Consider the following 24045-nt stretch of genomic DNA (forward strand, 5'->3'; position numbering starts at 1 on the left):
ATAGATTTTGTATTTCAAAATACAAAATCTCTGGAAAATAAAATATTATGTATGTTGTTTTGAAAAACATTAGAATATAAGCACTTTTATCAAAGATTTTATCAAATCTTCATTGTGGTAAGATCATGTAAGTTCTTCTTAAATCCATGGAAACTCAACAGTTTGTAAGGTAGGTGAGTTAGCTCAGCAGGTTAGAGCACCGTGCTGGTAATGCTGAGGTCATCGGTTCAAACCCCGTATGGGGCAATTCATGTCTAAGGTCTTTCAGACAATCAACACTTCAAAATAAATAAGGGTTCAAAAATAAAATCAACACTCTGCAATAAATAAGGTTTCAAAAATAAAACCAACACTTCACAATTAAATGGTTCAAAAATAAAATCAACACTTCAAAATAAATAAGGGTTCAAAAATAAAATCAACACTCTGCAATAAATAAGGTTTCAAAAATAAAACCAACACTTCACAATAAAATGGTTCAAAAATAAAATCAACACTCTGCAATAAATAAGGTTTCAAAAATAAAACCAACACTTCACAATAAAATGGTTCAAAAATAAAATCAACACTTCACAATAAAATGGTTCAAAAATAAAATCAACACTTCAAAATAAATAAGGGTTCAAAAATAAAATCAACACTTTACAATTAAAAAAATACATTTTTGAACCATTAAAAGATGGTTCAAAAATAAAATCAACAGTTCAAAATGTATAATGGTAACTGTTTTCTGTCTGTTCAGTCCTGGGATCAAAAAATGTATTGAAGATGTCATTAGCAGAGTCTTGGCTAAATGGCTAAAAAATAAAATCAATACTTACAAATAAAAAATGGTTAGGAAATGGCGCGTTAAATTCAAGTCTCCATTACAGACCAGAGAAAACTAAAGAGAATGCAAAGTTGTGTTAATCCATTTGAGGAGCCGGCAGTTTATCTTGAGGAAATAAATGATGATGCAAAAGTTAATTAGACTGTAAAATGCGCAGACCGCTGCTCAACCACTACGGACGCCGCTCCGCCGCTGCGAAGAATTAGAAACCGCTGGAAGTAACTCATCCAGCGGATTTAAGAAATGGAGCCTCTGGGTTCACGTTACCCAGAAGAGCGGCGATCTGGAGGAGCTGCAGACGTAACATCTGTCCATTTCGGAGAAGCGAAACCACGCAAAAAATAAAAATAAAAAAATCCTGGTAAAAGCAAACACCGGACAGTTAAAGGTAAGTTGATCCAAACAGTTGATCTGTTTGGATCAAAACGTCTGAACGCAGTCAGATCCAACTGACTGCGTTCAGACGTTTTGATGTTAGCTTGTCGATGTCTCAGTTTTATTCGCTGGGAAAATCAATAAGCANGTCTCAGTTTTATTCGCTGGGAAAATCAATAAGCAGCGTAAGGTGACTCTGCTGCTCTCTAGTGGCAAGAAGCCGTAATGTTGGCTGGTAACAATCGGAATGCATTGTGGGAGATGTAGTTTGTAGTCAATTCGTGTTCAAAACCTATTTTAAGTCAATCATCGGCCTATAAAATGCTGGCCACCAGACGACCACATAAAATGACATAGCCCGCCATGTCATTTTATGTGACCCGCAGGCCTTGAGTTTGACACATGTGCTCTACAGTATGTGTGAGACGAAATAAGACAGAAAACTCAAAGACTTGCCTATATTAGTCTCATCCGTACCTTGTCATAATATTGGAAAGCCTTCAACAGACTGGGAAAGTTGTTAAAGTTGACCTTCTTGAGGAATTGTCTTGCTACACCAATCGCACTTCGCTGCCAGTCTGGACCTCGAAGAAACGTCCCCGGCTCTGCGTTGTGGAGAAGATCTCCAGCTCCTATGGAGGAAAGAACAAAGCCAATCTCTACTTCCCACTCAGAAGTTTCACAGTTTGTGCTTTAGCACTTGGAAAGGTTTTTTTTTTACCCCATGGATCCACTGGAGGGGCATATCCAAATGTGTGGCCAGGTGGAACGGGCAGAGGAGTTTTCTTCCTCCCACGACTGGTAGATGGATAAAGTCAAATATGAGGAACTTTAGTTGGACATGAGGGAAATTAACCAAAGAATAACAAAAGCCTACAGGCAGCTGGTGTTGCCAGTTTCCAATGCCAACTTTTCCTTGTTTCCAGATCTTTTCCAAACAGGATTTGGATTGTGAAACCTGCAACAAAATATTAATGGAGAAAAACATCTGTAGCTAAAAAGTTACTGAAATTCTGTGTAGGTCACACTTGTGGCTTAAGTTTGGTACAGAACTTACTTGTATGGTTCTCCTATCCAGTGAATAGTTTTGGCAGCATAATGACCATTGTTGCAGTGTGGTGTGGGATTCCCAAATGTCTTGTCTTTATGGACGTCACTAAAATCAAACTTTCCAATGTTCATGGCTGAGAGGAAGCCAAATAGACATTGTTGAAAAGTTTCACCTCAGAATATGCACGATTCATCAGAATAGTGACTAAAGATTGGAGCTTTCTGTCCCTCCTGACCTTCTAACGCCAACTCCTCTGCTGTTTTTGGAGGGAACAAGACTTCACCCATCTCATATTCTGGATGAAAGAGATGCGGGACAAAATTCAAAACTTTAACAATAGCTACGATTCTTGCTATGAAGACAGCTAACACAACATTTTGAAGAGACTAGATACTTAGAATACCTCAGGCATTTTTAATTTTCTACATTTACAGAAACAGATTCAGGAGAATGAAAGGATTCTTTTACAAATTAGAAATAGACTGAAAATTAACTCAATTCCGCTCACATGAAAACAATCATTTAAACAATATTTGTAATTATCCTTTTTTAGACACTTCTTCGAAACACAACATCCTTTTTTAGAAATGTTTATGTTTATGCAAAAATCACATAAAATTTTGCGGTAAGTAATCCAAGCCTGTATGTGAACCTACAGGTTTGAAACACACCGAAAACAAAGCAGGAGGTGATAGGTTTGTGTTTGTGACATTCAAAGTTGAATACTCACTAACTAAAAACAATTCCAGCAACCAAAACCAGCCAACCACAACTTTGTGGTCGACTTCCTGGCTCCAGGAGAATGAAGACTTTCTCAGGTGAGGTTCGCCAAAATCCTTTATTTTCCATTAAGATCCTTAAATTGCTTTGAGTCAGATTCCTGGTGAATCTCCACTGGCAGGACCTAAAGTTGATCCAAACTGTGGCTTTAACTAATGAATGTAAATGTTTAAAAGTCAGGACCATCCAATTGGAGAAACTTAGCTTTATTTTAAGTTAATGGGGTGTTTTCCAGACATATACTGCCATTTTATAGCACAAACAAGTAACTATGTTAACTGCAATTGTTACAAAAATGCAATATCAAGTATGACTTTTAAGAAATTTGGCTTCGTAATTTAACACCTTGATTTTGGGCCTCTGTCTCTTTAAAAACTTCTGCTCTTTCTGAAACTCTGACTTCAGGAAGTCATCATGACAGTGCTCTGCTATTAACCCTTTAACAACATTTTAATTTTTACCAGCATTTCACTGAAAAGTAATTCATATTTGTTTGCTAATTGCTGCTGGCTAGTCTGAAGGAACTGAGAGGGGGGTTCTTGGGGATTCTGTGAGGCAGAAGCTTGGAAACTGCAGGTGTGAGGAGGAGCTGCATCTTGGAGGCGGAGCTAGGTCCGTCCTGGTGTTTTGTACAGCAACAATGGTTGCCATGGAGATTAAAGGATTTCTCAAACATCCATGCAAGACTCAACGCAACACTTTAGGTGTGTTTTGATGAGGGAAAAACATTATAAAATTATGTAAAGCACAAACAAATTGATTTTATATGATCCTGCCCCCTTAATCAGATTCAGTTAATTGATGTTAGGTGTGAACTCAAAAGGACTAAGCAGTGAAACTGAACCATAATGTCCTTTGTCAAGTGTTACTACCCGCTCTGTGGTATTTGGACCAAAAAGTAACATTAGGGAACATGAGATACCTCTAACTACTTTATCTCCAAATGTAGTCCCTTCGTTGATCCAGTCGGGAAGCTCAGAAAATGGGGCAGGTGTCCGGCCCAGCAGAACTTTACTCGAAGCATAAACAGACTCATTGAGTTCATTTATCTTGTGCTGGAAGATTGACTTTTCGGGAGGATATATCAAGTCATCGCCCTGTTGGAAAAATCACACAAACATCCTGATCACAGAGCAGCTCAGAAAGACCAGGTTTCATTGTATTCATTATTTTTCCAGTGCCAGTTAGGACATCTTACCAAAGATCCTAAATTTATATGTGCTACTATCATGTAACACATGATAACAAACCTTACTATCAGTAAATGAAAGACATTCAGTGTGATCTCAAACTGGCAGCATATTTTTTCTGAGGGATTAAATATTTATGATTATCCAGACTTCACAGAGTAATAGGATCTGTAAGAGGCCTTATCAAGAGAAATTTAGAAATTCAAAAAAAAAAAAAAGATTCCTGCTCATTGTTCTTCACCTAAAATTTCGTTTCCATGCTTTTCTAGACTGTGAAGGAGCCCTGTGAGGTATTGTACGTAATAAATGTGTAAATTATGACATACACATGGTGCAAGTTAACCCAGGACATCACTACACTGCAAAAACACAAAATCTTACCAAGTAATTTTGGTCTATTTTACAGTAAAAATATCTTACAACACTTGAAATAAGATAAAACTAACTTACAAGTAACTTTTCAGCAAGAAACAGGAGCTTGTTTTAAGACAATAATTCCTTAACATTAATGAAAAAGTACTAGTTCCATTAGCAGATTATTTCACTTATAACAAGACATTTTTCCCTTGTTGTAAGTGAAATAATGGAACTAGTAATTTTTCACCAATGTTAAGGAATTATTGACTTAAAATAAACTCATATTTCTTTTGCAAAAGTACACTATTCAAGTGGGCTAAGATATTTGCAGAAGAAACTAGACAAGAAAAAAAATACTTGGTAAGAATTTGTGTTTTTGCAGTGTAAGGTTTTGTACTTTACTCACAGAGTCAGTTGAGCTGGTTCTGATGCCATGAACCATGGCTTTGATAACCTCTGGGTCTGTCACCCTCCATAAGGGCCGTCTGGTGGCTAATGGTCCTGCATGTATGGTTCTGCGGAAGAGCTTTACGCGCGGCGGGGTCGGGGGCTGGTTGTTGAAAAAACATAATGTCACACCATAAAAAAACATGAATAAGTGTGTCTCAGATTATGATCCTCTGTCTTAATATATTGTAAGTAAATTTAGCGCAAATTTTTGCACAGATTTGGAAAGATATGCAGTTAATAATGACAAAAAAACAAATAAGATAATGACACACAACACAGAAAGAAAAGGGCAGGAGCATAGCAGGCAAGCTGAGGATCTTAAAGGGCCAGTTGTGCCAGAATGTATTGATAAAACCCTTCACAAGCTGTTAGAAATATTAATACATTCTTAAAATTAAATAATGTTGGACATCTGTTCAGTCCCTCCAGGATTTCACAATTCCTTTTGTGATGTATTGGACTAAAAATCAAAGTGTTTGTGACACTAATTTGGAAATATTTGCTATGTTTTTTTTTTTATATAATTTTTTATTACTCGCTGTATAGATCATGGACTATAATCAGACATCAACTAAAAATGAGGCAGCTGTTTTGAAGAAGAAAGTTTTGACAATTTATGTGAAAAATCTGCAGTAAACTCCCAATTATGTACTAGTGCAGAAAAGTGCAGGGATTTGTTGATTTTGACTGAATTTCCATAATAATTCGTAAGAAACTGGAGGGACTGTTTGATATAGTTTGGCAGTAAGCAGATAAAAACTGCATTGATTTAATTGGTAACATAATATTTAAGCACACTTGTGTTTAGTTGAGAATCTAGAGGGCCAGATAAAAAGCTATGGTGGGCCGGATTTGGCCTTGAGTTTGACACATGTGATCTAAAGGAACTCAGTGTTTCAGCAGTTTTGCAGCTTTCTGGAAGTTTATTCCAGATTAGAGAAGTATAAAAACTATACGTTGTTTCTCCATGTTTGGTTCTAATTCTGAGTGATCTGAAAAGTCGATACCTCAACAGCAGATCTTAGATGTATTTTGGTGCTAAGCCGTTCAGTGATTTTAAACAAGCAAATGTATTTTACAGTCTATTCTCTGATCCAGTGTAAGTTCTTTCACTACTTTCTTAGATTTAGTGAGCATTCAGGATAAGTTGCAGCTGTCTTAGTGAGTTTTTAGGTTGGGACATTGGTCCTTTAACTAATGTTCTTCAGGTGACAGAAGGCTGACTTTAAAACTGTCTTCATGTGTCTCTGAAGGTTCAGGTCTGAGTCAGAGTTTGGCGCTGATCAGTAGTTTCTAGCTGTAAGAGCTAAAGATGTGCGATGACTTTTGACTCTTTAGTTTCCAAAGATAATTACCTTATTTTTGTTTCTGTTCAGCTGAAGCGAGTTATGACACATCCACACATTAATTTGTTGAATATTTGAATGGGTTCAGAGTCACTTGGTGACATTGCAATGCAGAGTAGCATATCAGCTGCATAGCTATGGTAGCTACTCTTATTATTTGTTAAAATCTGAATTAGTGGGAGCATGTAGATAAAATTGCAGGAAACTGATGTTGAATTAAGCTGAAATAAAACTAAATAAACACACACACAGGTACACAAACTGACACACACAGCTTAACCTCAGTATTTAAAAAAAAATCCAAACTTACATATGAAATCTCTTGTAGACAGCCCTTTGTGGTTTGTTCAATGGGTTTTAGTTTCCTAGGTGGAAACTAAAACAAACAAACAAATAAATAAGTACAGGTGCATCTCAGTAAATTAGAATACTATCACTTACTTTATTTCAGTAATTCAGTTAAAAAAATAAAACACATAATACAATATGGATTCCTCATACACAGAGTCCTATATTAAAAAGGTTTCTTTCTGTTAATTTTGAATATTATGGCTTACAGTCGATGAAAAACCAAACTGCAGTTTGTCTGGAAATTTTAATATTTCATGAAATAAATAAAAATGTATTTTAAGTACAGATAATTTATGTTATAAGCATTTTACGTTCAGCAAACTGTTCTCAGAACCCATAGAGAGAATCAATAGAGTGTAAACAAAAAGAAGATGGGAAACACAACAGCCCACAACGTACACAAATAAATGAAATTATAAAGCGTCCTCTTTTTCAACAATAGAGTATCAGAAGTCAGAGGTTTCATCAGATGTGCTGTAATACTGACTGCTACCGGAGATCCTTCCTGTCCACAGCCTGCTGCATGTACAACTACTTTTGGAAAAAACTTGGGTATTATGAGTTAGTATAGGCCTATCATGATAGCAAATTTTGCTGGACAATAAGTTATTTAAAGACGTTATTGTGATACATTATAATACTGTTGTTTTGATATTGTTTTCATAACGGTAATGGCATAATAATGCAAGAAGACATTCTCAGAGATAAGTAAACTTTAAATTATAATGAAAATTTAACACCAGAACTGGAAGACGTTTTAAATATCCAGAATAAATAAAGAAAACAACAGAAATAACAAATAAAATGAATAATAGAGTATCTATAAACAAATGGAAATTATTGAGTTTGTTTTAGTTTATCATGCGATTAATTGATTCATTTGTTATTGTGACAATACAGCAATAATTAATTCCCCTTTGGGATTAATAAATAACTTTTTAAATTGAATTAAATAAACCTCACCAGTGCCACAGATTAGAGTTATCATTATTTTAAATAATTCATAAAGCTTGGCTTACCCTGGATGTGTTTTGGTGGATCAGTTCATATATTAGTTGGTCTGAGTTGTTTTCTTCTGTTAAATCCATCTTACCGGTTTCTTCAGCCCGGTTTCTTAATAGCCGCGTTAAGCAAAACCGAAACGTTTTAGCTCAAGAATTTATCCCCGAACGGTTTCAAGTTCTGTTGCCTAGCAACGTCAGTTACCATGTAAACTGAAGTCGCTACAAAATGTTTCCCCTACCCAAAAAATGTTCCACTTGATCTACCTGTAGTTGTTATTTGTTATTATTAACTCTCTCACTTTTTGTTGTTTTTGTTGCTGGAATTAATAATTTTATTTAAAATTTGGATAAATGTAAACATTTGATTGGTCCGGGCCGCTGACACGCAGGCGGATTGTCAGTTGTAGTCATACGATCTGTCATCATCCTTCGTACAATGCGAAAAGGGAAGTTGAAAGAAGTGGGAGAGGGACACCGCGGAGCCTTACGAAATCTACCGATTCAGTTCCTGTCCGGATAGTCGACACACTGTGAAGAGACTCTGAAGTGCTGCGGATAAATCGGGCCGGAGACAACACCCCTATTATCCAGGCTGCCCTTCTTTTCTTTTTGGTGAGTGGCTAATATTAGCGACCTAAATGCTAACACTGGAGGGCTCCTCCCGAAGCGGCCGCAGCTAAACAACATTCACCCAGCTAGCCAACACTAGGGCCGTGCTAGCTAGCAGTGTAAATAAGGCTGTTCACTCGGGTGGATCAACAATAGCAGCGTTATTCACTTTTAATACAACAGAAATGCAGATTGAAATCACTGACTGATGAAAAAGTTTGACTACTTTTACCCTTTTTCGGACAACGTTAGCCAGCTTGCATTAGCTGTACACACCCAAACCTGCATCATCATCTGAGTTCTGACATTCTCAAACGTTACGTAAGTGTGTAAACCCATAATGCACAATACTAACTGCGATTTAATTTATTTTTCACTGAGTCAATCAGGTGTCACTGTTAGTTGATCGGGAGCTTGACAGGATCAGCATATAAATTAGCTGTGTTGCTAACGCTAGCTGTTTGCTAATTGAAGCTAATGACAGGTGATATGTGGTTATCCCGATGTCGTAACGCGATTTCGGGGAAGTTGTTGATAATTAGAGTGGGAAGGAGAGCTGTATGACTGTCAGAGGTAGTTTGTTATTGTTACATATTAGAGCGGTTAAAATCTCAGTCTTTAAACGACGCATCCTCAGTCATGACAACTTTTCCTGACTATGTTAGCATAATTGTCAAATATGTAAAAGGTAAATAGCTTCGAGAACGTGAGTCAATAATCGGGAAAGAGAAAGCAAACAACATTTAATTAAAATGGATAACAGTAGACATTAGTTTTAACCATTCCATTCTGTTAATTTTGATGATTGTGGCTTACAGCAAATGAAATAAAAATCAGTAATACACAACAAAAATTGAATAAATCCTTTAAATAGAGAAATGTCTTCTGAAAGAATATGATCAGTATATGTGTTGAACACTTGGCCAGGGCTCCTTTTGCATGAATTACTGCATTAATGCCAGCTCTCTTATCTTTTACTTGATCAGGGAGTTTGCTAGCCAACCAAAGACGTATTGGTACATTTAGCAGCACGAGCAGGTGCCAAGTGATCCTGGAAAATGAAATTCAGCAGACTGAAACGGGATGTGCTCTAAAGTTCCTTGGTGGACTGATGTGCTGACTTTGATTTTGATAAAAACGTGTTGGACAAACAGTAGCGCATGATACTGCTCCCAAAATTATTACACTTTCAGTGCCTCCCCACTCTCTCTCCAGGCACTGACTCTTTTTGTTTCCAAATAAAATGCTAAATATTTTTTCATCTGAAAAGTAACTCTGAGATTGAGCAACAGTTTGTGTATTCTCCTTCTTAACCCAGGTTAGATGAATTTGAAAGCTGAGGAATCACTTTAAGCACCAAATGTGACAGTTGTACGAATTTTTCTGGATCCATTCAACAACTTCACACCTGGTGAATCCCCCCAAAACCTTGAAAGGACTTTACTACACAAAACATTCAAGGGTGTGTTTTTCCTCCCACAGAACTTTCCAGTGAATAGCCAGGTTTTTCAGCAATTACCTTTTCATTAATGTCACTTGTGCAACTATCAAGTCCGGAGTCTTCCTAATGATAACGTATAACGTCTGTATCCAGAAATTCATTTTTGATATTAAGTAAGATTTAAATTTTCCCAGAATCAGAAACTATTTTTATATTCTGCTCTATTACCAACATATTCCCATCATCATATATGAGCAATACAATCAACTAAATAGTGTGTTTGCACTTAGAGTTCATCTGTTTGGTAAAATTATGACTTCTGTCCAGCGCATGGACTGGAAATACAGTAAATGTTTCACCCACAGAATTATTAGATTATTATTGATTATTATTATTGCAGTTATTTTTGTTTAATTTTGTTGTATTTTAATTTAATTTAATCGCTGAATCTCATTTAAATCAGTCATCTTCTTTACAAATAGACACCTAGTTAAGACAGCACTGCTACTGTATAAACCACATACAATACACAATAAAACATAAAATTATTGTAATGATAGCTGTATTTCCATGTGCTGTGGTTTTGGTCCAGAATTTATTTAACTGAGAAAATGTCCTTGCTAGGTTGTAAAATCACAAACTCACTGAACAAAACTGCAGCTCATAGTATCAAACCTTTTCTTACCTAACCTAAGGAGGTTTTCCCTAATGTGTTGTCCAAACTTGTCCGCTAATCTCCTTTACTCATAACTTAAATCCTCTCAAAGGCATTGCTGGAGTTTTTCACAGCTGCAGGATTTGAGGCCAACATAATAGTTGTTGGTGTTGCTGCTTCAGCAGAAATCCAGTCTGTAAAATTCAGTTAATTCATTTAACGACAGTTCACAATAAATATATTGTGGCACTTTACAAAAAAACAAAAAGAAAAAAAAAGAAGTTTGGTTTTAATGAAAAAGACAAAATGAATTTTAAGCAGGTTTTGAAAGTGTCAGATGTCGGTAATATAATGTCAAAGGGAACAAGCAGCTACAGTAAAATACAATGCCTCTCTTGTTTTTGATCTAAGAGTCAGTGCCCTTTATGTTATGGACAGGTATGAAAATGTTTAATTTAAAAATAAACAACAGGAATCAAGTGAATGGACTGTTGAGACGCTGTGTGTAAAGCTGCCTGGCTTGTCGCAATAAATCAATAAATCACCTGGTAAATTAGGATGATTTATCGTTTTTCTCTTGTCTCTCTTTTTACCAAAAACCACATGAAAAGTCTTCAGTCTGGTTAATTCGTCTCAACTAATCTTTTGTTTGTTTAAGAACAATTTTGTTTGCAGACTTCATAATTCATTTTATTTGTTGTTTCTGTTGTTTTGTTTATTTATTTTTGATAATTAAACTGTCTTCTAGTGTTAAATGTTCATTAGAATTTAAAGTTTATTGATTGCATTACTATGCCATTTTTACCATTATATTACTTGAAAATAGTCTCAAATCTACAATATTATTGTTCATCACAATAACTTAAGGGACAATTTATCGTCCAGCAAACGTTGTGATTGTGACAGGACTGAAAGCTGCTGGAGTTGTGAAGTTGAAAACAAGAAAACAGAGACTGCGATATTCTAAATCCGAACATTTGAGGAACAATGTGACAAGAAGCAGCCTAAGTAGAAAAAAAAGGTTTTTTTACAACTTGATTTATCAGTTTTTTTTCTTTCTTCCTCTCTCTGTCGTTTAGGTGTTATTAAAGGTTCTTGCCACCACATCAGCGCTCAGGGGAAGAGACCACACAGAGTGACATGGCAAGTAGAGGTGGAGCCACGCGACCCAATGGACCTAACGCCGGCAACAAGATCTGCCAGTTCAAACTCGTGCTTCTAGGAGAGTCAGCGGTGGGAAAGTCGAGTCTCGTACTTCGATTTGTCAAGGGCCAGTTTCACGAATTCCAAGAGAGCACAATCGGAGGTACGTATGATGACGACTTCACTGCTTTTCACATGGGAGTCGGTGATGCAGTGGATATTAAATAAGATTAATAACAAACAGCTGTCAGAAGAGTCTCACTTCCCAGTTATAAATCACAAATCTGGCAATTTATCTGACATTAACTGAGGAACAATATTACTATACGTCAAATAAAGGAGTAGAAATATTTTGTTATTAAGCCTTCTAAATATAGCTTACACACATAAATATTCACAGCATAATTCTTCATTTTTCCAAGTTTTCCTTTTTGGTTTTGTTCACACTTTTTTTTTCTTCTATGTAAGAAAAAATAAAAACATCAAAGAAAATAAGCGAGCACAAGGCAGTGAAACTTGGAGGAAAAAAGTGATGTTACATTTGAAACATTCAAGTCAAACATCGGCGAACAACACAATGTGCATCCAAGTCAAAAGTCGAGATGGCAAAGTCTGCAAAAAGAAAGGAAGAAGTCAGGAAGAGGACAGAAGCTTGTAAACCAAATAAACTGGCACCCTGTGTGTGTAGAGACTTAAAAGCGCACGGTTGCTTGTCCCGTCTGCACATAATTTACCACAATGGAAAATGTAATACAAAAATTCTGGTAGCATTCATGTAGATGTATTTTCTTCTCTTGTTCTTACCGGTATCGTTACTCTGATCAGCACAGGGACATAAAATTGCTTACATAGAGTCACACTACAGCTGCACTGCACTGCACATTTTAAAAAGCAAAACAGTTGCAGCTCAAGCTAATTATCAAGGGTAAATATGGATTACATAGAGTGACCAGTTATCAATTCATTTTTTTAAATTTATAAGCAAATGTTCTGACAGAGGATACATAAAAAGTAAAAAGAAAACAATTTCTTACCTACTAAACTTTATCATCACAAACAACACCCACAACCTCCTTCGCCTAGCACGACTTGCTGTGTCAAAGTGTTTCTAACAGAGAAGCTGGGGCTTTTATGGTTTGTCTAACAGGTTTTACTTCCAAAGCTCACAAACATTTCTTTCATCAATGAAAATTCCTTGATTTGTCACTAATAAACATTTTCACATTCATTAAAAAGTCTTTTGTGAAGAAAATTAAACGTTCTGTGATCTTCTGGAGAAAAGTAAGCAACTTTATTCTCAAATGTTCTCAAGTTACTTATCTGCTTTCAAAATGGAAATGCCAAACATGATAAAGGTATACTTTGAATATTTTTAGATTTCCTGGTTCTGAAACATAAAGATGTTTGTACTTAAAGTTTAACTCGTGTTTAGAAATCTGTGAGGAACCAGGAGCCGCAGAAATACTGAGGTGAATTCCTAGACGTTCGCTCATAGTTTCAGGTATCTTTTTGTCAGGTGGAAGCTGTGTGTTGTCTGTCGAAGTGTAACCTTTAACCTCTTCCTGGAAATTGTGGGATGCAATTGAAAATTCTGCTTTAGTCCAGATGAGAAGGGTTTCAGGAGTGAGTAGGTCTGAATCTCACTGCATGATAATACAAAACAAGCCGACTGATTTATTTGAGCTGATTTTCTGGAAATCGGTGATCAGCCAGTGGACTGCAAAAGCACAAAATCTTACCAAGTAATTTTGATTTTTTTTTCACTTACAATGTGGGAAAAATGTTTTGTTATAAGTGAAATAATCTGCCAGTGGAACTAGAAAGTTTTCATCAATATTAAGGAATTATTTACTTAAAACATTTGTAAGTTAGTTTTCTTTTATTTCAAGTTTACTAAGTTATTTGCACAGGAAACTGGACTAAAATTACTTGGTAAGATTTTGTGTTTTTGCAGTGTGTCCTCTTCTGCTCTGCAGAGGTTTGACTGGCAGACCAGCCCATCAAGTCATGTCCGCACGTTTGGAGTCAACTATGGTCACCCCTGTGCTACAAACTCACTTTCTTGCCATATTTAGCGACATTTCAGGCTAAAATAATTGGCATCAGCCAAAATTAGAATCAGCAATCGGTCAGAAAAATGCAATCGTTGCATTCCTAAAATCCCATAGCCTTTGTGTCAGGAAATCCTTTCACAGAAGTTAGTTTACCAAATCCTGGAGCTTCCATGTCGGTGTAAACACGGGGAGGCGAGCAGCGCTGGCTCGTGCTACTTTCACTGAAATCCTCTGTGTGACTCAGGGTGCCTTATCTGCTTTGTTTCCCTGCAGCTGCCTTCCTGACTCAGACAGTATGTTTGGACGACACAACAGTCAAATTTGAAATCTGGGACACAGCTGGTCAGGAGCGCTACCACAGTCTGGCTCCTATGTACTACAGAGGCGCCCAGGCAGCCATTGTGGTCTATGATATCACAAATGAGGTGAGCCAGGCTTTTCTCTCTGTCGTCTTTTTGCTGCTGATGCTGCTGCTGCTGCTACCTGTTGCTAATCTTTGCTAGCTTGCACAGAAATGCTGTGGCATATGAGGAAATGGGCGTGGTGGGGGTTTCCATTTTCGTTACATATGTTTTTTTTAGCAGCATTCAGAAGCTTATTTTTAAGCACTGAGAGATGAGTCACCACTGAGCATCACTGTGTTGACAGACTTTGTACACTTGACTCACTGATATCTGAAAGATTAATGTCTGAATGTTCAATAGCAGGACTTCCTTATCTGAAGGAGACTTTTAAAACACTCCATGTAGTTTAATCATTGAAAGTAAACACCTTTACTCTCAGTGTGATTTATTTTACACTGCAAAAACACAAACTGTTTTTGGTCTGGTTTATAATGAAAATGTCTTAGTAAACTTGAAATAAGACAAAAATAACTTACAAGATATAGTCACATCCAATATAGGATATTGGAGCTTGTTTTATGTCAGTAATTCCTTAATATTGATAAAAAAAAGTGCTTTTTCAAGTGCAAGATTATTACATTTATAACTTGGGAAAAATGTCTTGTTATAAGTGAAATAATCTACAAGTGGAACTAGTATTATTTTAACAATATTAAAGATTTAGTTCCTATATCTTTTTGCAAAGCTACTTATCAGTTAATGTTGTCTTATTTAAGAGAAGTAAAATACTAGCAATAGAAACTAATATCCAAAAATAGTTGGTAAGATTTTATGTTTTTGATAAGTCAAGTTTGGTTGCATGGCACATTTCAGCATCAAGAGTCCAAATGATAAAAACATAACACAATTAAACAAAACAAAGAAGAAGCATTTTATTACAGCAGCAGAATAAAGAGTAGTGATGAAATCCAGAGCAGTTTTTTTTTTTTATCCAAACAGGTTTTTAGCCTCAAATTAAATTAAGTCAGTGTTTCAGCGTTTTTGCAGTTTTCTGGAAGTTTGTTCCAGATGAGAGAACTGAATTCTGCTTCTCCATCTTTGGTTCTGGTTCTGGGGAAGTTTGATACGACTAAAGACCTTTAATGTATTTTGGATTCTAAACCAAACTGACATGAATATTTTAAAGTCCGATCTCTGAGCCACTTGGTGCCAGTGGACTTTAGAACGGTGATGTTCTCTACTGTCCTAGTTTTAGAGGACATGAGCAGCAGCGTCTGGGTCGTTCTGGGTCAGTACCATCTGCCTGACAGTTTCATATCTGTTAGTTATCTTAGCTGTAGTACTGATTCTGATAATGCTCTTGTTAAGTTTTGCTTTCTTTTGGGGGGCAGAATTAACTGTCCAGAGGTTTTGGAAGTGACGAATATGTTGTTTTGCAAAGTTATAGGCTCAATTATTGTGGCAATTAATTTAAAAACCTTTTATTAGTTGAAAAAGGTTTTTTAATAAAAGAAACATTTTAATTTGGAGTGCAGCGATGAATCGTTCCCAGTGTCTTTACTTTTGGGCAACCGGCTATTGGCTGATGATTGCACATGAAACTGATATTATCTGTCTTGTTATTTTAGCAACTTTGTTGCTATATTTAACGACTTTTCAGGGGAAAAAAATGATATTGGCCAAAGTTGGAATCGGCAGGTCAGGCCTTTGAAAGATCGGTGATCAGCTGTTAACAGCCCAAGTTTTTATATTTGCTTAAATTGGAGCTAATTTAATTTAATTATATCATCCTAATTGGCATAAGTAAAACTGTGAAAATAGTCCAACTAAAATCACTCTATGATTGCAACTTTAAGCAATAAGGAATAAATCAATTAATCACATGATGAATTAAAATCAGTTCAACGATTTCCATTTGCATGATTTATTATTTTCCTCTTTCTATCAAAAACTGGATGATAAAACTCTTCAGTCTTTTGTTTTGGTCTCGACCAGCCCCTTTTTTTGAAGGACAGTTTTGTTTACAGAAACTTCATAATTCATTTTATTGTTGTTTTCTTTATTTATTTTGGATATTTAAAATGTCTTCCAGTTCCAGTGTGAAATATTCATTAGAATTTAAGGTTTCTTGATATTTATTATTACCATTATATTATTTGAAAACAGTCTCAAAACAACAATATTAACATTTATCGCAACAACTTCTGGCTCAGTTTATCATCCAGAAACATTTGCTATCATGACAGATGCAGTAATTAGATGCTCGCTGACTGTAAACGAGGCCAGATGAGCTGGTAATAATTTCCTTTATGTGTTAGCAGCGATTCCTCCACTGTGCATGAGGATTTATCATCAGCTCATATTAAAGCTGCTGCTGAAAGAACAGTTTTAAATTGAGATGTAAGTAATTAAAAATAGCAGCGGACTTCTTTTCTCCAGTGAACTCTCGTTTTGATTGTTTAGAGCATCTGGAAAATGGTTTGTGGTGCTAACAGTGAAGTTTCCTGAGGTTATCTATCGGTTGCTTCCAAGGAAAACCTCTGAGGAAGACCTCTTCCTCCCAACAACACCGCCTTGATTACAGAGCCAAACATCCTCCTCACAGCACCTTTGGGTTTTCTGCCTGACTCAGAGCCGCGACACGAGGAGAAATCCAAACACATCTTAACTCCACACTGAAAGACGTTTTGAAACAAGCTCGGTCAGGGCAGTTTTATTTTTCTTGCATATTGTGAAATAATTATTTGGTCTAAATTGCAGCATTAAGTTAAAACTCCCAATTCAAGATTAATGAAGTTAAATGATGTTTAGACATCTTGTCTCTTGTTGTTAAATCGACTTCATGAACTTTAATTTCTGAGTTTAAACCAAACCAATTTCCTTGTTGATTAAATTGCAGCAGGTGGACTTTTATTTTCAAGTTAAGTCACCTTCAAATGTTTTACAGTGCACCCAGAAAACTGCAATTAGACTTTTCAGTAAATCTACTAAATTTACTCGTACCACCTCGATCTTATGCTCTCTACACCAACTTCATATGGATTTCAGAGTCTTTATTTATAGTTCTTGTTCTCGTCTACAGAGCTACGAATGGCCTGGTTCCATTATTTATGTCAGTTTTTCACCAAACGCTCTGCTGCCACACGTTCTTCCAGGTACTCTGTTAAAGGGGAAGTATTATCTAAAATCAACTTTTTTTAAGCTTTACATCATGTTGTAATGTTTTCCCCTCATCAAAAACATACCTGGAATGTTGCTTTGACTCTTTCATGAATGTTTTAGAAATCCCTGAATCTCCATGGCAACCATTCAGCCGTGCAAAACCCCTGGGTGGACCTAGCCCCGCCTTTGAGGACAAAGCTCCTCCCCACAGCGGAAGTTTCCAAGTTTCGAAGCCTTAATCGGCTCCTTCAGACTAGCCAGGAGCAATTAACAGACACCTGGTGAAACTGTTCATCTGCTGAGCTCGTTGTAGGAGCTGCTTCTCAGTAAAACGCTGCTAAAAACGTTTTAAAGGGTTAATAGAAGAGCCATGTTGTGATGACTTCCTTTCAGAAAGAATAGGAGTTTTAAAAGGGACAGGGGCATTAAATTACAAATTAAAAAAATTATACAGCATTTTTGTAACAATTGAAGTTACTATAGTTACTTGATTGTGCTATAAAATGTGGCTGGAAACACTTAATAAACCCGGAGAGGGACGAGGCCTTCCAGCTTGTGGCTCCTCTGACTGCAGCTTTGTTTTGTTGATTAAAACCATTTAAAAGCAGTTTTGTTCTCCCAGACTTTTATGTCATGATTCCACTGCGCTTGTTTGAGATTTCTAAGTTTAGAACTAACAACCACCATTTTGTCTGCTCACTTTCATTACTGTTCTTCCACCAAAACTTTCTGACTCTTGCGATGTTTCAGTTTGTGGGATCAGTTTGATAAATAGTTCTTCTGGCCCTGTTCGTTTGGGCTTGGTTGTTATTTTCCTAATTGAGGCGACCCTTACCCCTCTGTGCTCTGTTTTCCAGGAGTCATTTGTACGAGCGAAGAACTGGGTCAAAGAACTTCAGAGACAAGCCAGTCCAAACATTGTAATAGCCCTGGCTGGGAACAAGGCCGACCTCGCTAGCAAGAGAGCTCTGGACTTCCAGGTTACGACTTTAATGACTTCATTTGTCCTTTTTTCAAGATAAAAACGTCAGCTTCGTATCATTTTAACAGTTTATTTTCTGTAATTGGTGACGATCTTTTGCAGGATGCACAGTCATACGCAGATGACAACAGTTTGCTCTTCATGGAAACTTCAGCAAAAACCTCCATGAACGTGAACGAGATTTTCATGGCCATCGGTAAGAATCCCCTCCTCAGTTTCTTGTCATGTTGTGATTTTTAATTGATCTTCGTCACAATGAATTCCGGTTCATGTTGCTAATTAAAATGTTATTTTTACTCTTTTCTCCACTGTTTTTTCCCACAAGAGACTCAATAAATATCAGATAATTAGAAAATATGATTAAATATGATCAAAAATAAATGTTTATTGTACTTTTGTGGTCTTATTTCTAAAAGAACATTAGGTTTTAATCTGCTGCAAGCCATAATCTTAAAAAATAAATAAAAGCACTTAGTGTAGTAAATCTGTGTAATAAATTACATTTGGTTTTTGTTTTGATATAGTGAAAAGAATAAGCACATCCTTTAAAAGTCTCATATTCATATATATTTATAGATAAATGGATGGATGGATAGATAGATAATATAAAATATGTGATAATGTGGATTTCTGCTGTGATAAGTCTTAAATTTCATTCTTATTTGTCTTGAAAAGTCTTAAATTAGAGCTGATAAAACCGTGTTTGTGAATGAATGAATTCATGACGCTCCTGTAAATTAATTAATATAATTGGTGTATTTATCATTAATCACAGATCTTCTGTGTGATTTAATTGAAATAAATCTTAAACTTTGGGTCATTTTTGTAGTAAACAGATGAAGTCTAATCTTTATTTTTCTGAAACATGTGACCCCGCATGAACATGAGGGATATTTTTAATTCAGGCGATTTGAATTATTGTAAAAATCTGTCATTGATTCAGAGGAAAAGACGGGATGCTCCCAAATTTGGTAATTATTTAAATCTATTCAAGTGTTTACTCTTTGATGGTTGTCAGTAGTTTTTTATTTAATCTATTTTTGTTTTTCAATTACTTGTAAACACGTGCTACTTTTTGAGAAGGAGAAAATATCTGAGATGTGGGGAAGTGAAACCCAGGAAAAGCTACAATTTACTCCTTAAACAAATTCCAGGTGTAGACAGTTTAATTCACATTGTGGCCACTAGATGGCGCTGTTGAGCTTATAACCTCTTCCTTAAACTCTGCTCTGCAATGCCGTAAATAATGAGAAAAATAAATCTGAAATTAGTCCAGTGTCTTTATATTAATTTCTCTGTCAAAACTATCAACATTTATAAAGATCGTTCACCAGTTTTGCTAAAAAAAAATTTCAATCTTATAGTTTTGAATTGAAGCAACTATTTTTAACTCAGTCTGATCAAGGAGAATATTTACCAGAACAATTTTTATTATGTTGCTATTGCATAGTAATTAAATGTAGGATTTGGAATTAGTTTTTGCTTTCAGCTTTTGTTTTACTCTTTAGGCTGTAATGATGATTATGTTGTGTTTTTATCTTTTCATGTATTTTTGACAGGTGGAATGATCTGAATAATAAGCTGATAAAAGCAGTTCAGAGTTCGTTCAACTTTAAATGTTATTTAAACTGGTTTAATCTTTCCTCTGTTGATTCTTTTAGTTCCATTGAAATCAATCAATCAAGTTTATTTGTATATCACAAAGTGCTTTATGTTATAAAACACTTAAATACACAGTAATAAAAAACACCATACACCACTGCAAGTGTTTATCAAGGAAAACAGTTTACTGATTTATTGTCTCTGCATGTCATTCAAGATGGACTTTGTCTAGGCCACTACAGTACACTACAATTTTAATTGTTAGCCATTCTGCTGTAGATTTTTACTTTTAGCTTAGATTTGTTTTGTCTTCATTTTATAATTACCATGTCATAAACTTTAACACTTAACAAGTTAAGCGGAAATTTGGTATTTTAGGGACCAAAATGACAAAAAATAACAAAATCAGGTAAAATAAATTTTTCCAAATCAGTTTCTTTCAATAAAAAACTTATTAAAATTTAACAAAAACTGCAGGTGTGTCTGAGTCTGGAGAATTTTTGGTTAAAACTTGTTTATTTTTCAGTCAGTGGGTAGAAAATCCAGACATTTTACTCACATAGGAGTAAAAATACTTCATAATAAAATTACTCAAGTGAAAATAAAAAGTACAGAGTAGTAAAAATACTCCTAAAATTTAAAAAAAAGTTACTCAAGTAGATGTAACTAATTTCTACCTAAATCTGCCATTGTCCTAAGTGTTCAAACATCTTCTTGCTAGAATGCATTTATCTTTTTAAATTGAAAACTCTTCTTTTTTAGTAGAGTTGCTCAGACTGATGATGATCAATCGATCATGTGCAACTGATGATGATCGATCTTTTCTCCTACACCCTGCAGACGCAGCAAAGGGTGTACTAACTTTATCCCCTTGGCTGTGCTCAGCTTTACCTCAGATTTTCAACACATCCCTTTAAAGCAAACTGAGTAACTTTTGTTTGTCCAGCGTTACGGACACGGCCAAGGCTCGGCGTCATAAAGCCGCTTTACAAGCTCTGTTATAAAAACTCTGAAATCAAATGAAGACTGGGCCGTTTTATGGCAGCGCTCAGCTTCTACGCGCCACAAATCTGGAACAACCTTCCAGAAAACTGCAGAGCAGCTGAAACGCTGACTTCCTTTAAATCTAGACTGCAAACCCACCTGGTTAGAGTTGAAACATATTAAATGAAACGATGAGCAACAGTTTGATGTGTGACGACGGCACTTGACAAAATGTTCTTCCTGCTGCTTTTCCAGCTTGTTAAGATTATTTTGATACAAAAATATGTGTTTTCTGTGTGTGATTTTATACTGGCATCATGTTCAAAATAAATAAGTAATTATTATTATGTTTGTTGCTTTCTTTGTAACTCATGACTGTTTGATGTAAAACACTTTGAAGTGTCTGTTTTTGCTTAAATGTGCGTTACATAGAAAAAAGGCAAACACTCCAACGATTTTTGTCCTTAAAATATCAAAATCTCAACTTAACTTTATATTCATCAAAAGTAAAAAAAAGGAGAAATAAAAAGTTGTCTGTTAAATGTTAAAGTTCATGACAGGACAATTATAAAAAAAGACAAATATAAGCATAAGGTAAAAATTACAGCAGAGTGGCTGATAATGAGCGAAACTGAAGTATATTACAGTGGCCTAGTCAAAGTTTAATGTGTGGCGTTTTAGTACTTTTTAAATTTTGGGCATTTTTATTAGTTATTCTAATTGTTTTTATTTATTTATTTTTATTATTTATTTTTCTTTATTATTTATTTTGGTTATTAATTTTAGTTTTTATTCATTATTAAATTTTTTCCATTTATTTTATTATTTTTATTTTTATCTGTCTTTTTTTTTTACTTTGTATTTTTGTGTTTTATGACATAAAGCTCTTTGAACTGCCTTGTTTATTTGAATTTGTGCCATACAGACAAACTTGATAGACTGATTGATTGACTAACTGACTGACAGACTGACTGATTGATTGATTGATTGATTGATTGATTGATTGATTGATTGATTGATTGATTGATTGATTGATTGATTGATTGATTGATTGATTATTGTCTCCGCAGCCAAGAAACTTCCGAAAAACGAGCCGCAGGCCGCCGGAACCAGCAGCGGGCGGAACCGGGGCGTGGACCTGACGGAGTCGGCTCAGCCCAGCAGCCGCCCCTGCTGCAGTAACTAACCCGGTTCCTCCTCCTCCTCTTCCTCCTCTTCCTCTCGGCTCCACCCGGCAGCATCTGGAACGTCCGACCCGTTTGGTTTCCAGATGTGCGACCCGCTCTTCACCCTCACCTTCCTGGATTAGCTAAAAGACTCTGTATAGCTGCATTTCTAATACCTTTTGTTTTGTTTTTTGTTGATGTTTTTTTTTTGTTTTTTAACTTTTTTTAAGAAGTGTATATCAGTATAACGGATGCATGTATCACTACAACTCCTAAAGAAAAAAACAAAACACATTTTTATCTTATTTAGTTTAAAGACTAACTTCCCTTTTCAGAAAGACGAGAAAGCGAGAAACCTGTGAATGTGTGAGAGGGTCAGTTTGACTGTAGTAGTCTGTTTTTTTCTTGTATATTCTAGAAAAATCAAATTGTTCCCATGTGAAGTTGCTCCACTTCTCCGACTGTTTGGAGCAACAGTTGAGTTGTCAGGAAAGGATCCAGCAACTCTTCCCAGGAACAAATCTTCATCCGAGATCCAAGTCTTCTTCTGGGACATCCGGGGTAAAGCACTGTCCAACTTTAACTCAAAGTTTAAAAAAATAAAAACCATAAATCAGGAAGCTTCACCTTGTTGCTCACATTAATGGCAGAAAATAATTCAAGTGTTAAATTTCCATTGAGGCCAGTAGTCAACCTCCATCAATCTAAGTCTGTGTTGAAAATAAAAAAAGAAAAGAGAAATGATATACTCTAATGTTTTCACAGGGTGCAATGTCGTCTTCTTCCTTTATTTCAGCTCGCCTGGAAGTTTATTTAGAGACTCCGAACAATTGTACAGTTGAATACTTTGCCAATCCCTCTCTTGTTTCCTTCAAGCTCCACGTTTCCACAGAAGCTGGTCAGATGTTAGGCAGTGATGGTCTCTTAGATAAATGTAGTGTTATTAACAAAATCTCTCTGGTGTCTTGTCACTTTCTTTTTTTCTATTATTATTATTTTAAGTTAATTTTTTTTCTTTCTTTTCCAAAAGAAAAAAGAAAAAAAGAGAGAAAAGGTCCATGGTGGTGTTTGAAAAGAACTTCTTTTATTGCATTGCATAGTGTTGATCATGTTTTAATTATTGATAACTGCCCTTGGGTTTTTATATGACGGACTGTATTGGATTTGCTAACCTTTCGGCTGCGGGCGCAGAGCGTATTTAATCTAACTGGTGGTCTCTCTTGCAGCTCAATGAATTTAATGATGTAAAAACAGCATTACTAGTGATGGGCTGATCCGTTTTGAGTGTCTGAATCTTAATAAATCCAATAAAATGGTCTCTTGATTCTCTGTGTGGAGATCAGTGGCTCTTCTGGAGATTCCTTTGCTTTTTTTGTTCCAATTAAATTATTTTTGATATCAAAAAACATTTAAATATAGAACAAAAGCAATCTGAATACATAAATACTTATTTTTATTTTCTAGAAAATAAAAATAAGTATTATTTTTTATTTTCTAGAAAATAAAAATAAATCACATACCAGTTTGACTCCATGTGAGAAAGTGATCATGTCTCAGACTTGTTCACAGATCTTGTAAACCAACAAGTTAAAACACTTTGGGAAAATAATCTGTTTATTTCTGTTTATATCTCCTGTAGAGGTCTGTGTAACAGTGAATTTGAAGAAGCCTCTGATGAAAGAAGAAGAAAAAATACACAGAATAAAAAGACTTTTCTTCCACTGTCTGATGTTAGGGTCCCTCACACCACCGGGGGGCCCCCAAGAGCAAAACTGACAAATTATATAGCTGAAATAATACAGCACTTAAACACCACTCTGTGTTTCGAAATCAAAATAATTTGTTTTAGTTTGCTACTCATAAAGTTAAAAATTAAGAGCCATAATAACACTGGTATGATGTAACATAAATATTAATTATGATAATAATTAGTCCTGTCACGATAACAAATTTTGCTGGAGGACAAATTGTCCCAGAAGTTAATATTGTTGTTTTGACATAATTGTCAAGTAATATAGTGGTAATTTGTTTGAGAACAAATTTTCAAAGGTGAATAAACTTTAAATTCTAATAAACATTTAACACAGGAACTAGAAGACATTTTAAATATCGAAGATAAATAAACAAAACAACAGAAACAACAAGAAAAAGTGAATTATGAAGTCTTTAT

The 24045-nt window shown here is 35.5% G+C and overlaps 2 protein-coding genes across 2 annotated transcripts in view; one reads left to right on the top strand and one right to left on the bottom strand.

Annotated features, from left to right (window-relative positions):
• Positions 1-7923, bottom strand: part of efhb (EF-hand domain family, member B) — a 12762-nt gene extending 4839 nt beyond the window's left edge. The window contains exons 1-9 of the mRNA XM_016662272.1: positions 7749-7923; positions 6689-6754; positions 4989-5132; positions 3958-4135; positions 2491-2550; positions 2262-2388; positions 2082-2162; positions 1926-2002; positions 1682-1836 (exon numbers count right to left, since the gene is read on the bottom strand). Of these exons, the coding sequence (XP_016517758.1) occupies positions 1682-1836; positions 1926-2002; positions 2082-2162; positions 2262-2388; positions 2491-2550; positions 3958-4135; positions 4989-5132; positions 6689-6754; positions 7749-7817 (957 nt within the window). The 5' untranslated portion in view covers positions 7818-7923. The remainder of the gene's footprint in view (positions 1-1681; positions 1837-1925; positions 2003-2081; positions 2163-2261; positions 2389-2490; positions 2551-3957; positions 4136-4988; positions 5133-6688; positions 6755-7748) is intronic.
• A 173-nt stretch (positions 7924-8096) lies between these two features.
• On the top strand, positions 8097-23214 carry rab5ab (RAB5A, member RAS oncogene family, b). Its single transcript, XM_007574981.2, has 6 exons — positions 8097-8345; positions 11518-11744; positions 13909-14060; positions 17999-18121; positions 18226-18319; positions 21780-23214. The coding sequence occupies exons 2-6, from the start codon at positions 11579-11581 to the stop codon at positions 21893-21895; spliced, it is 651 nt and encodes a 216-aa protein (XP_007575043.1). The 5' UTR covers positions 8097-8345; positions 11518-11578; the 3' UTR covers positions 21896-23214.
• Positions 23215-24045: the final 831 nt, after the last annotated feature.

The sequence above is a fragment of the Poecilia formosa genome, unplaced genomic scaffold, assembly GCF_000485575.1.
Source record: "Poecilia formosa unplaced genomic scaffold, Poecilia_formosa-5.1.2 Scaffold366, whole genome shotgun sequence".
In the NCBI taxonomy this organism is placed as follows: Eukaryota; Metazoa; Chordata; class Actinopteri; order Cyprinodontiformes; family Poeciliidae; genus Poecilia; species Poecilia formosa.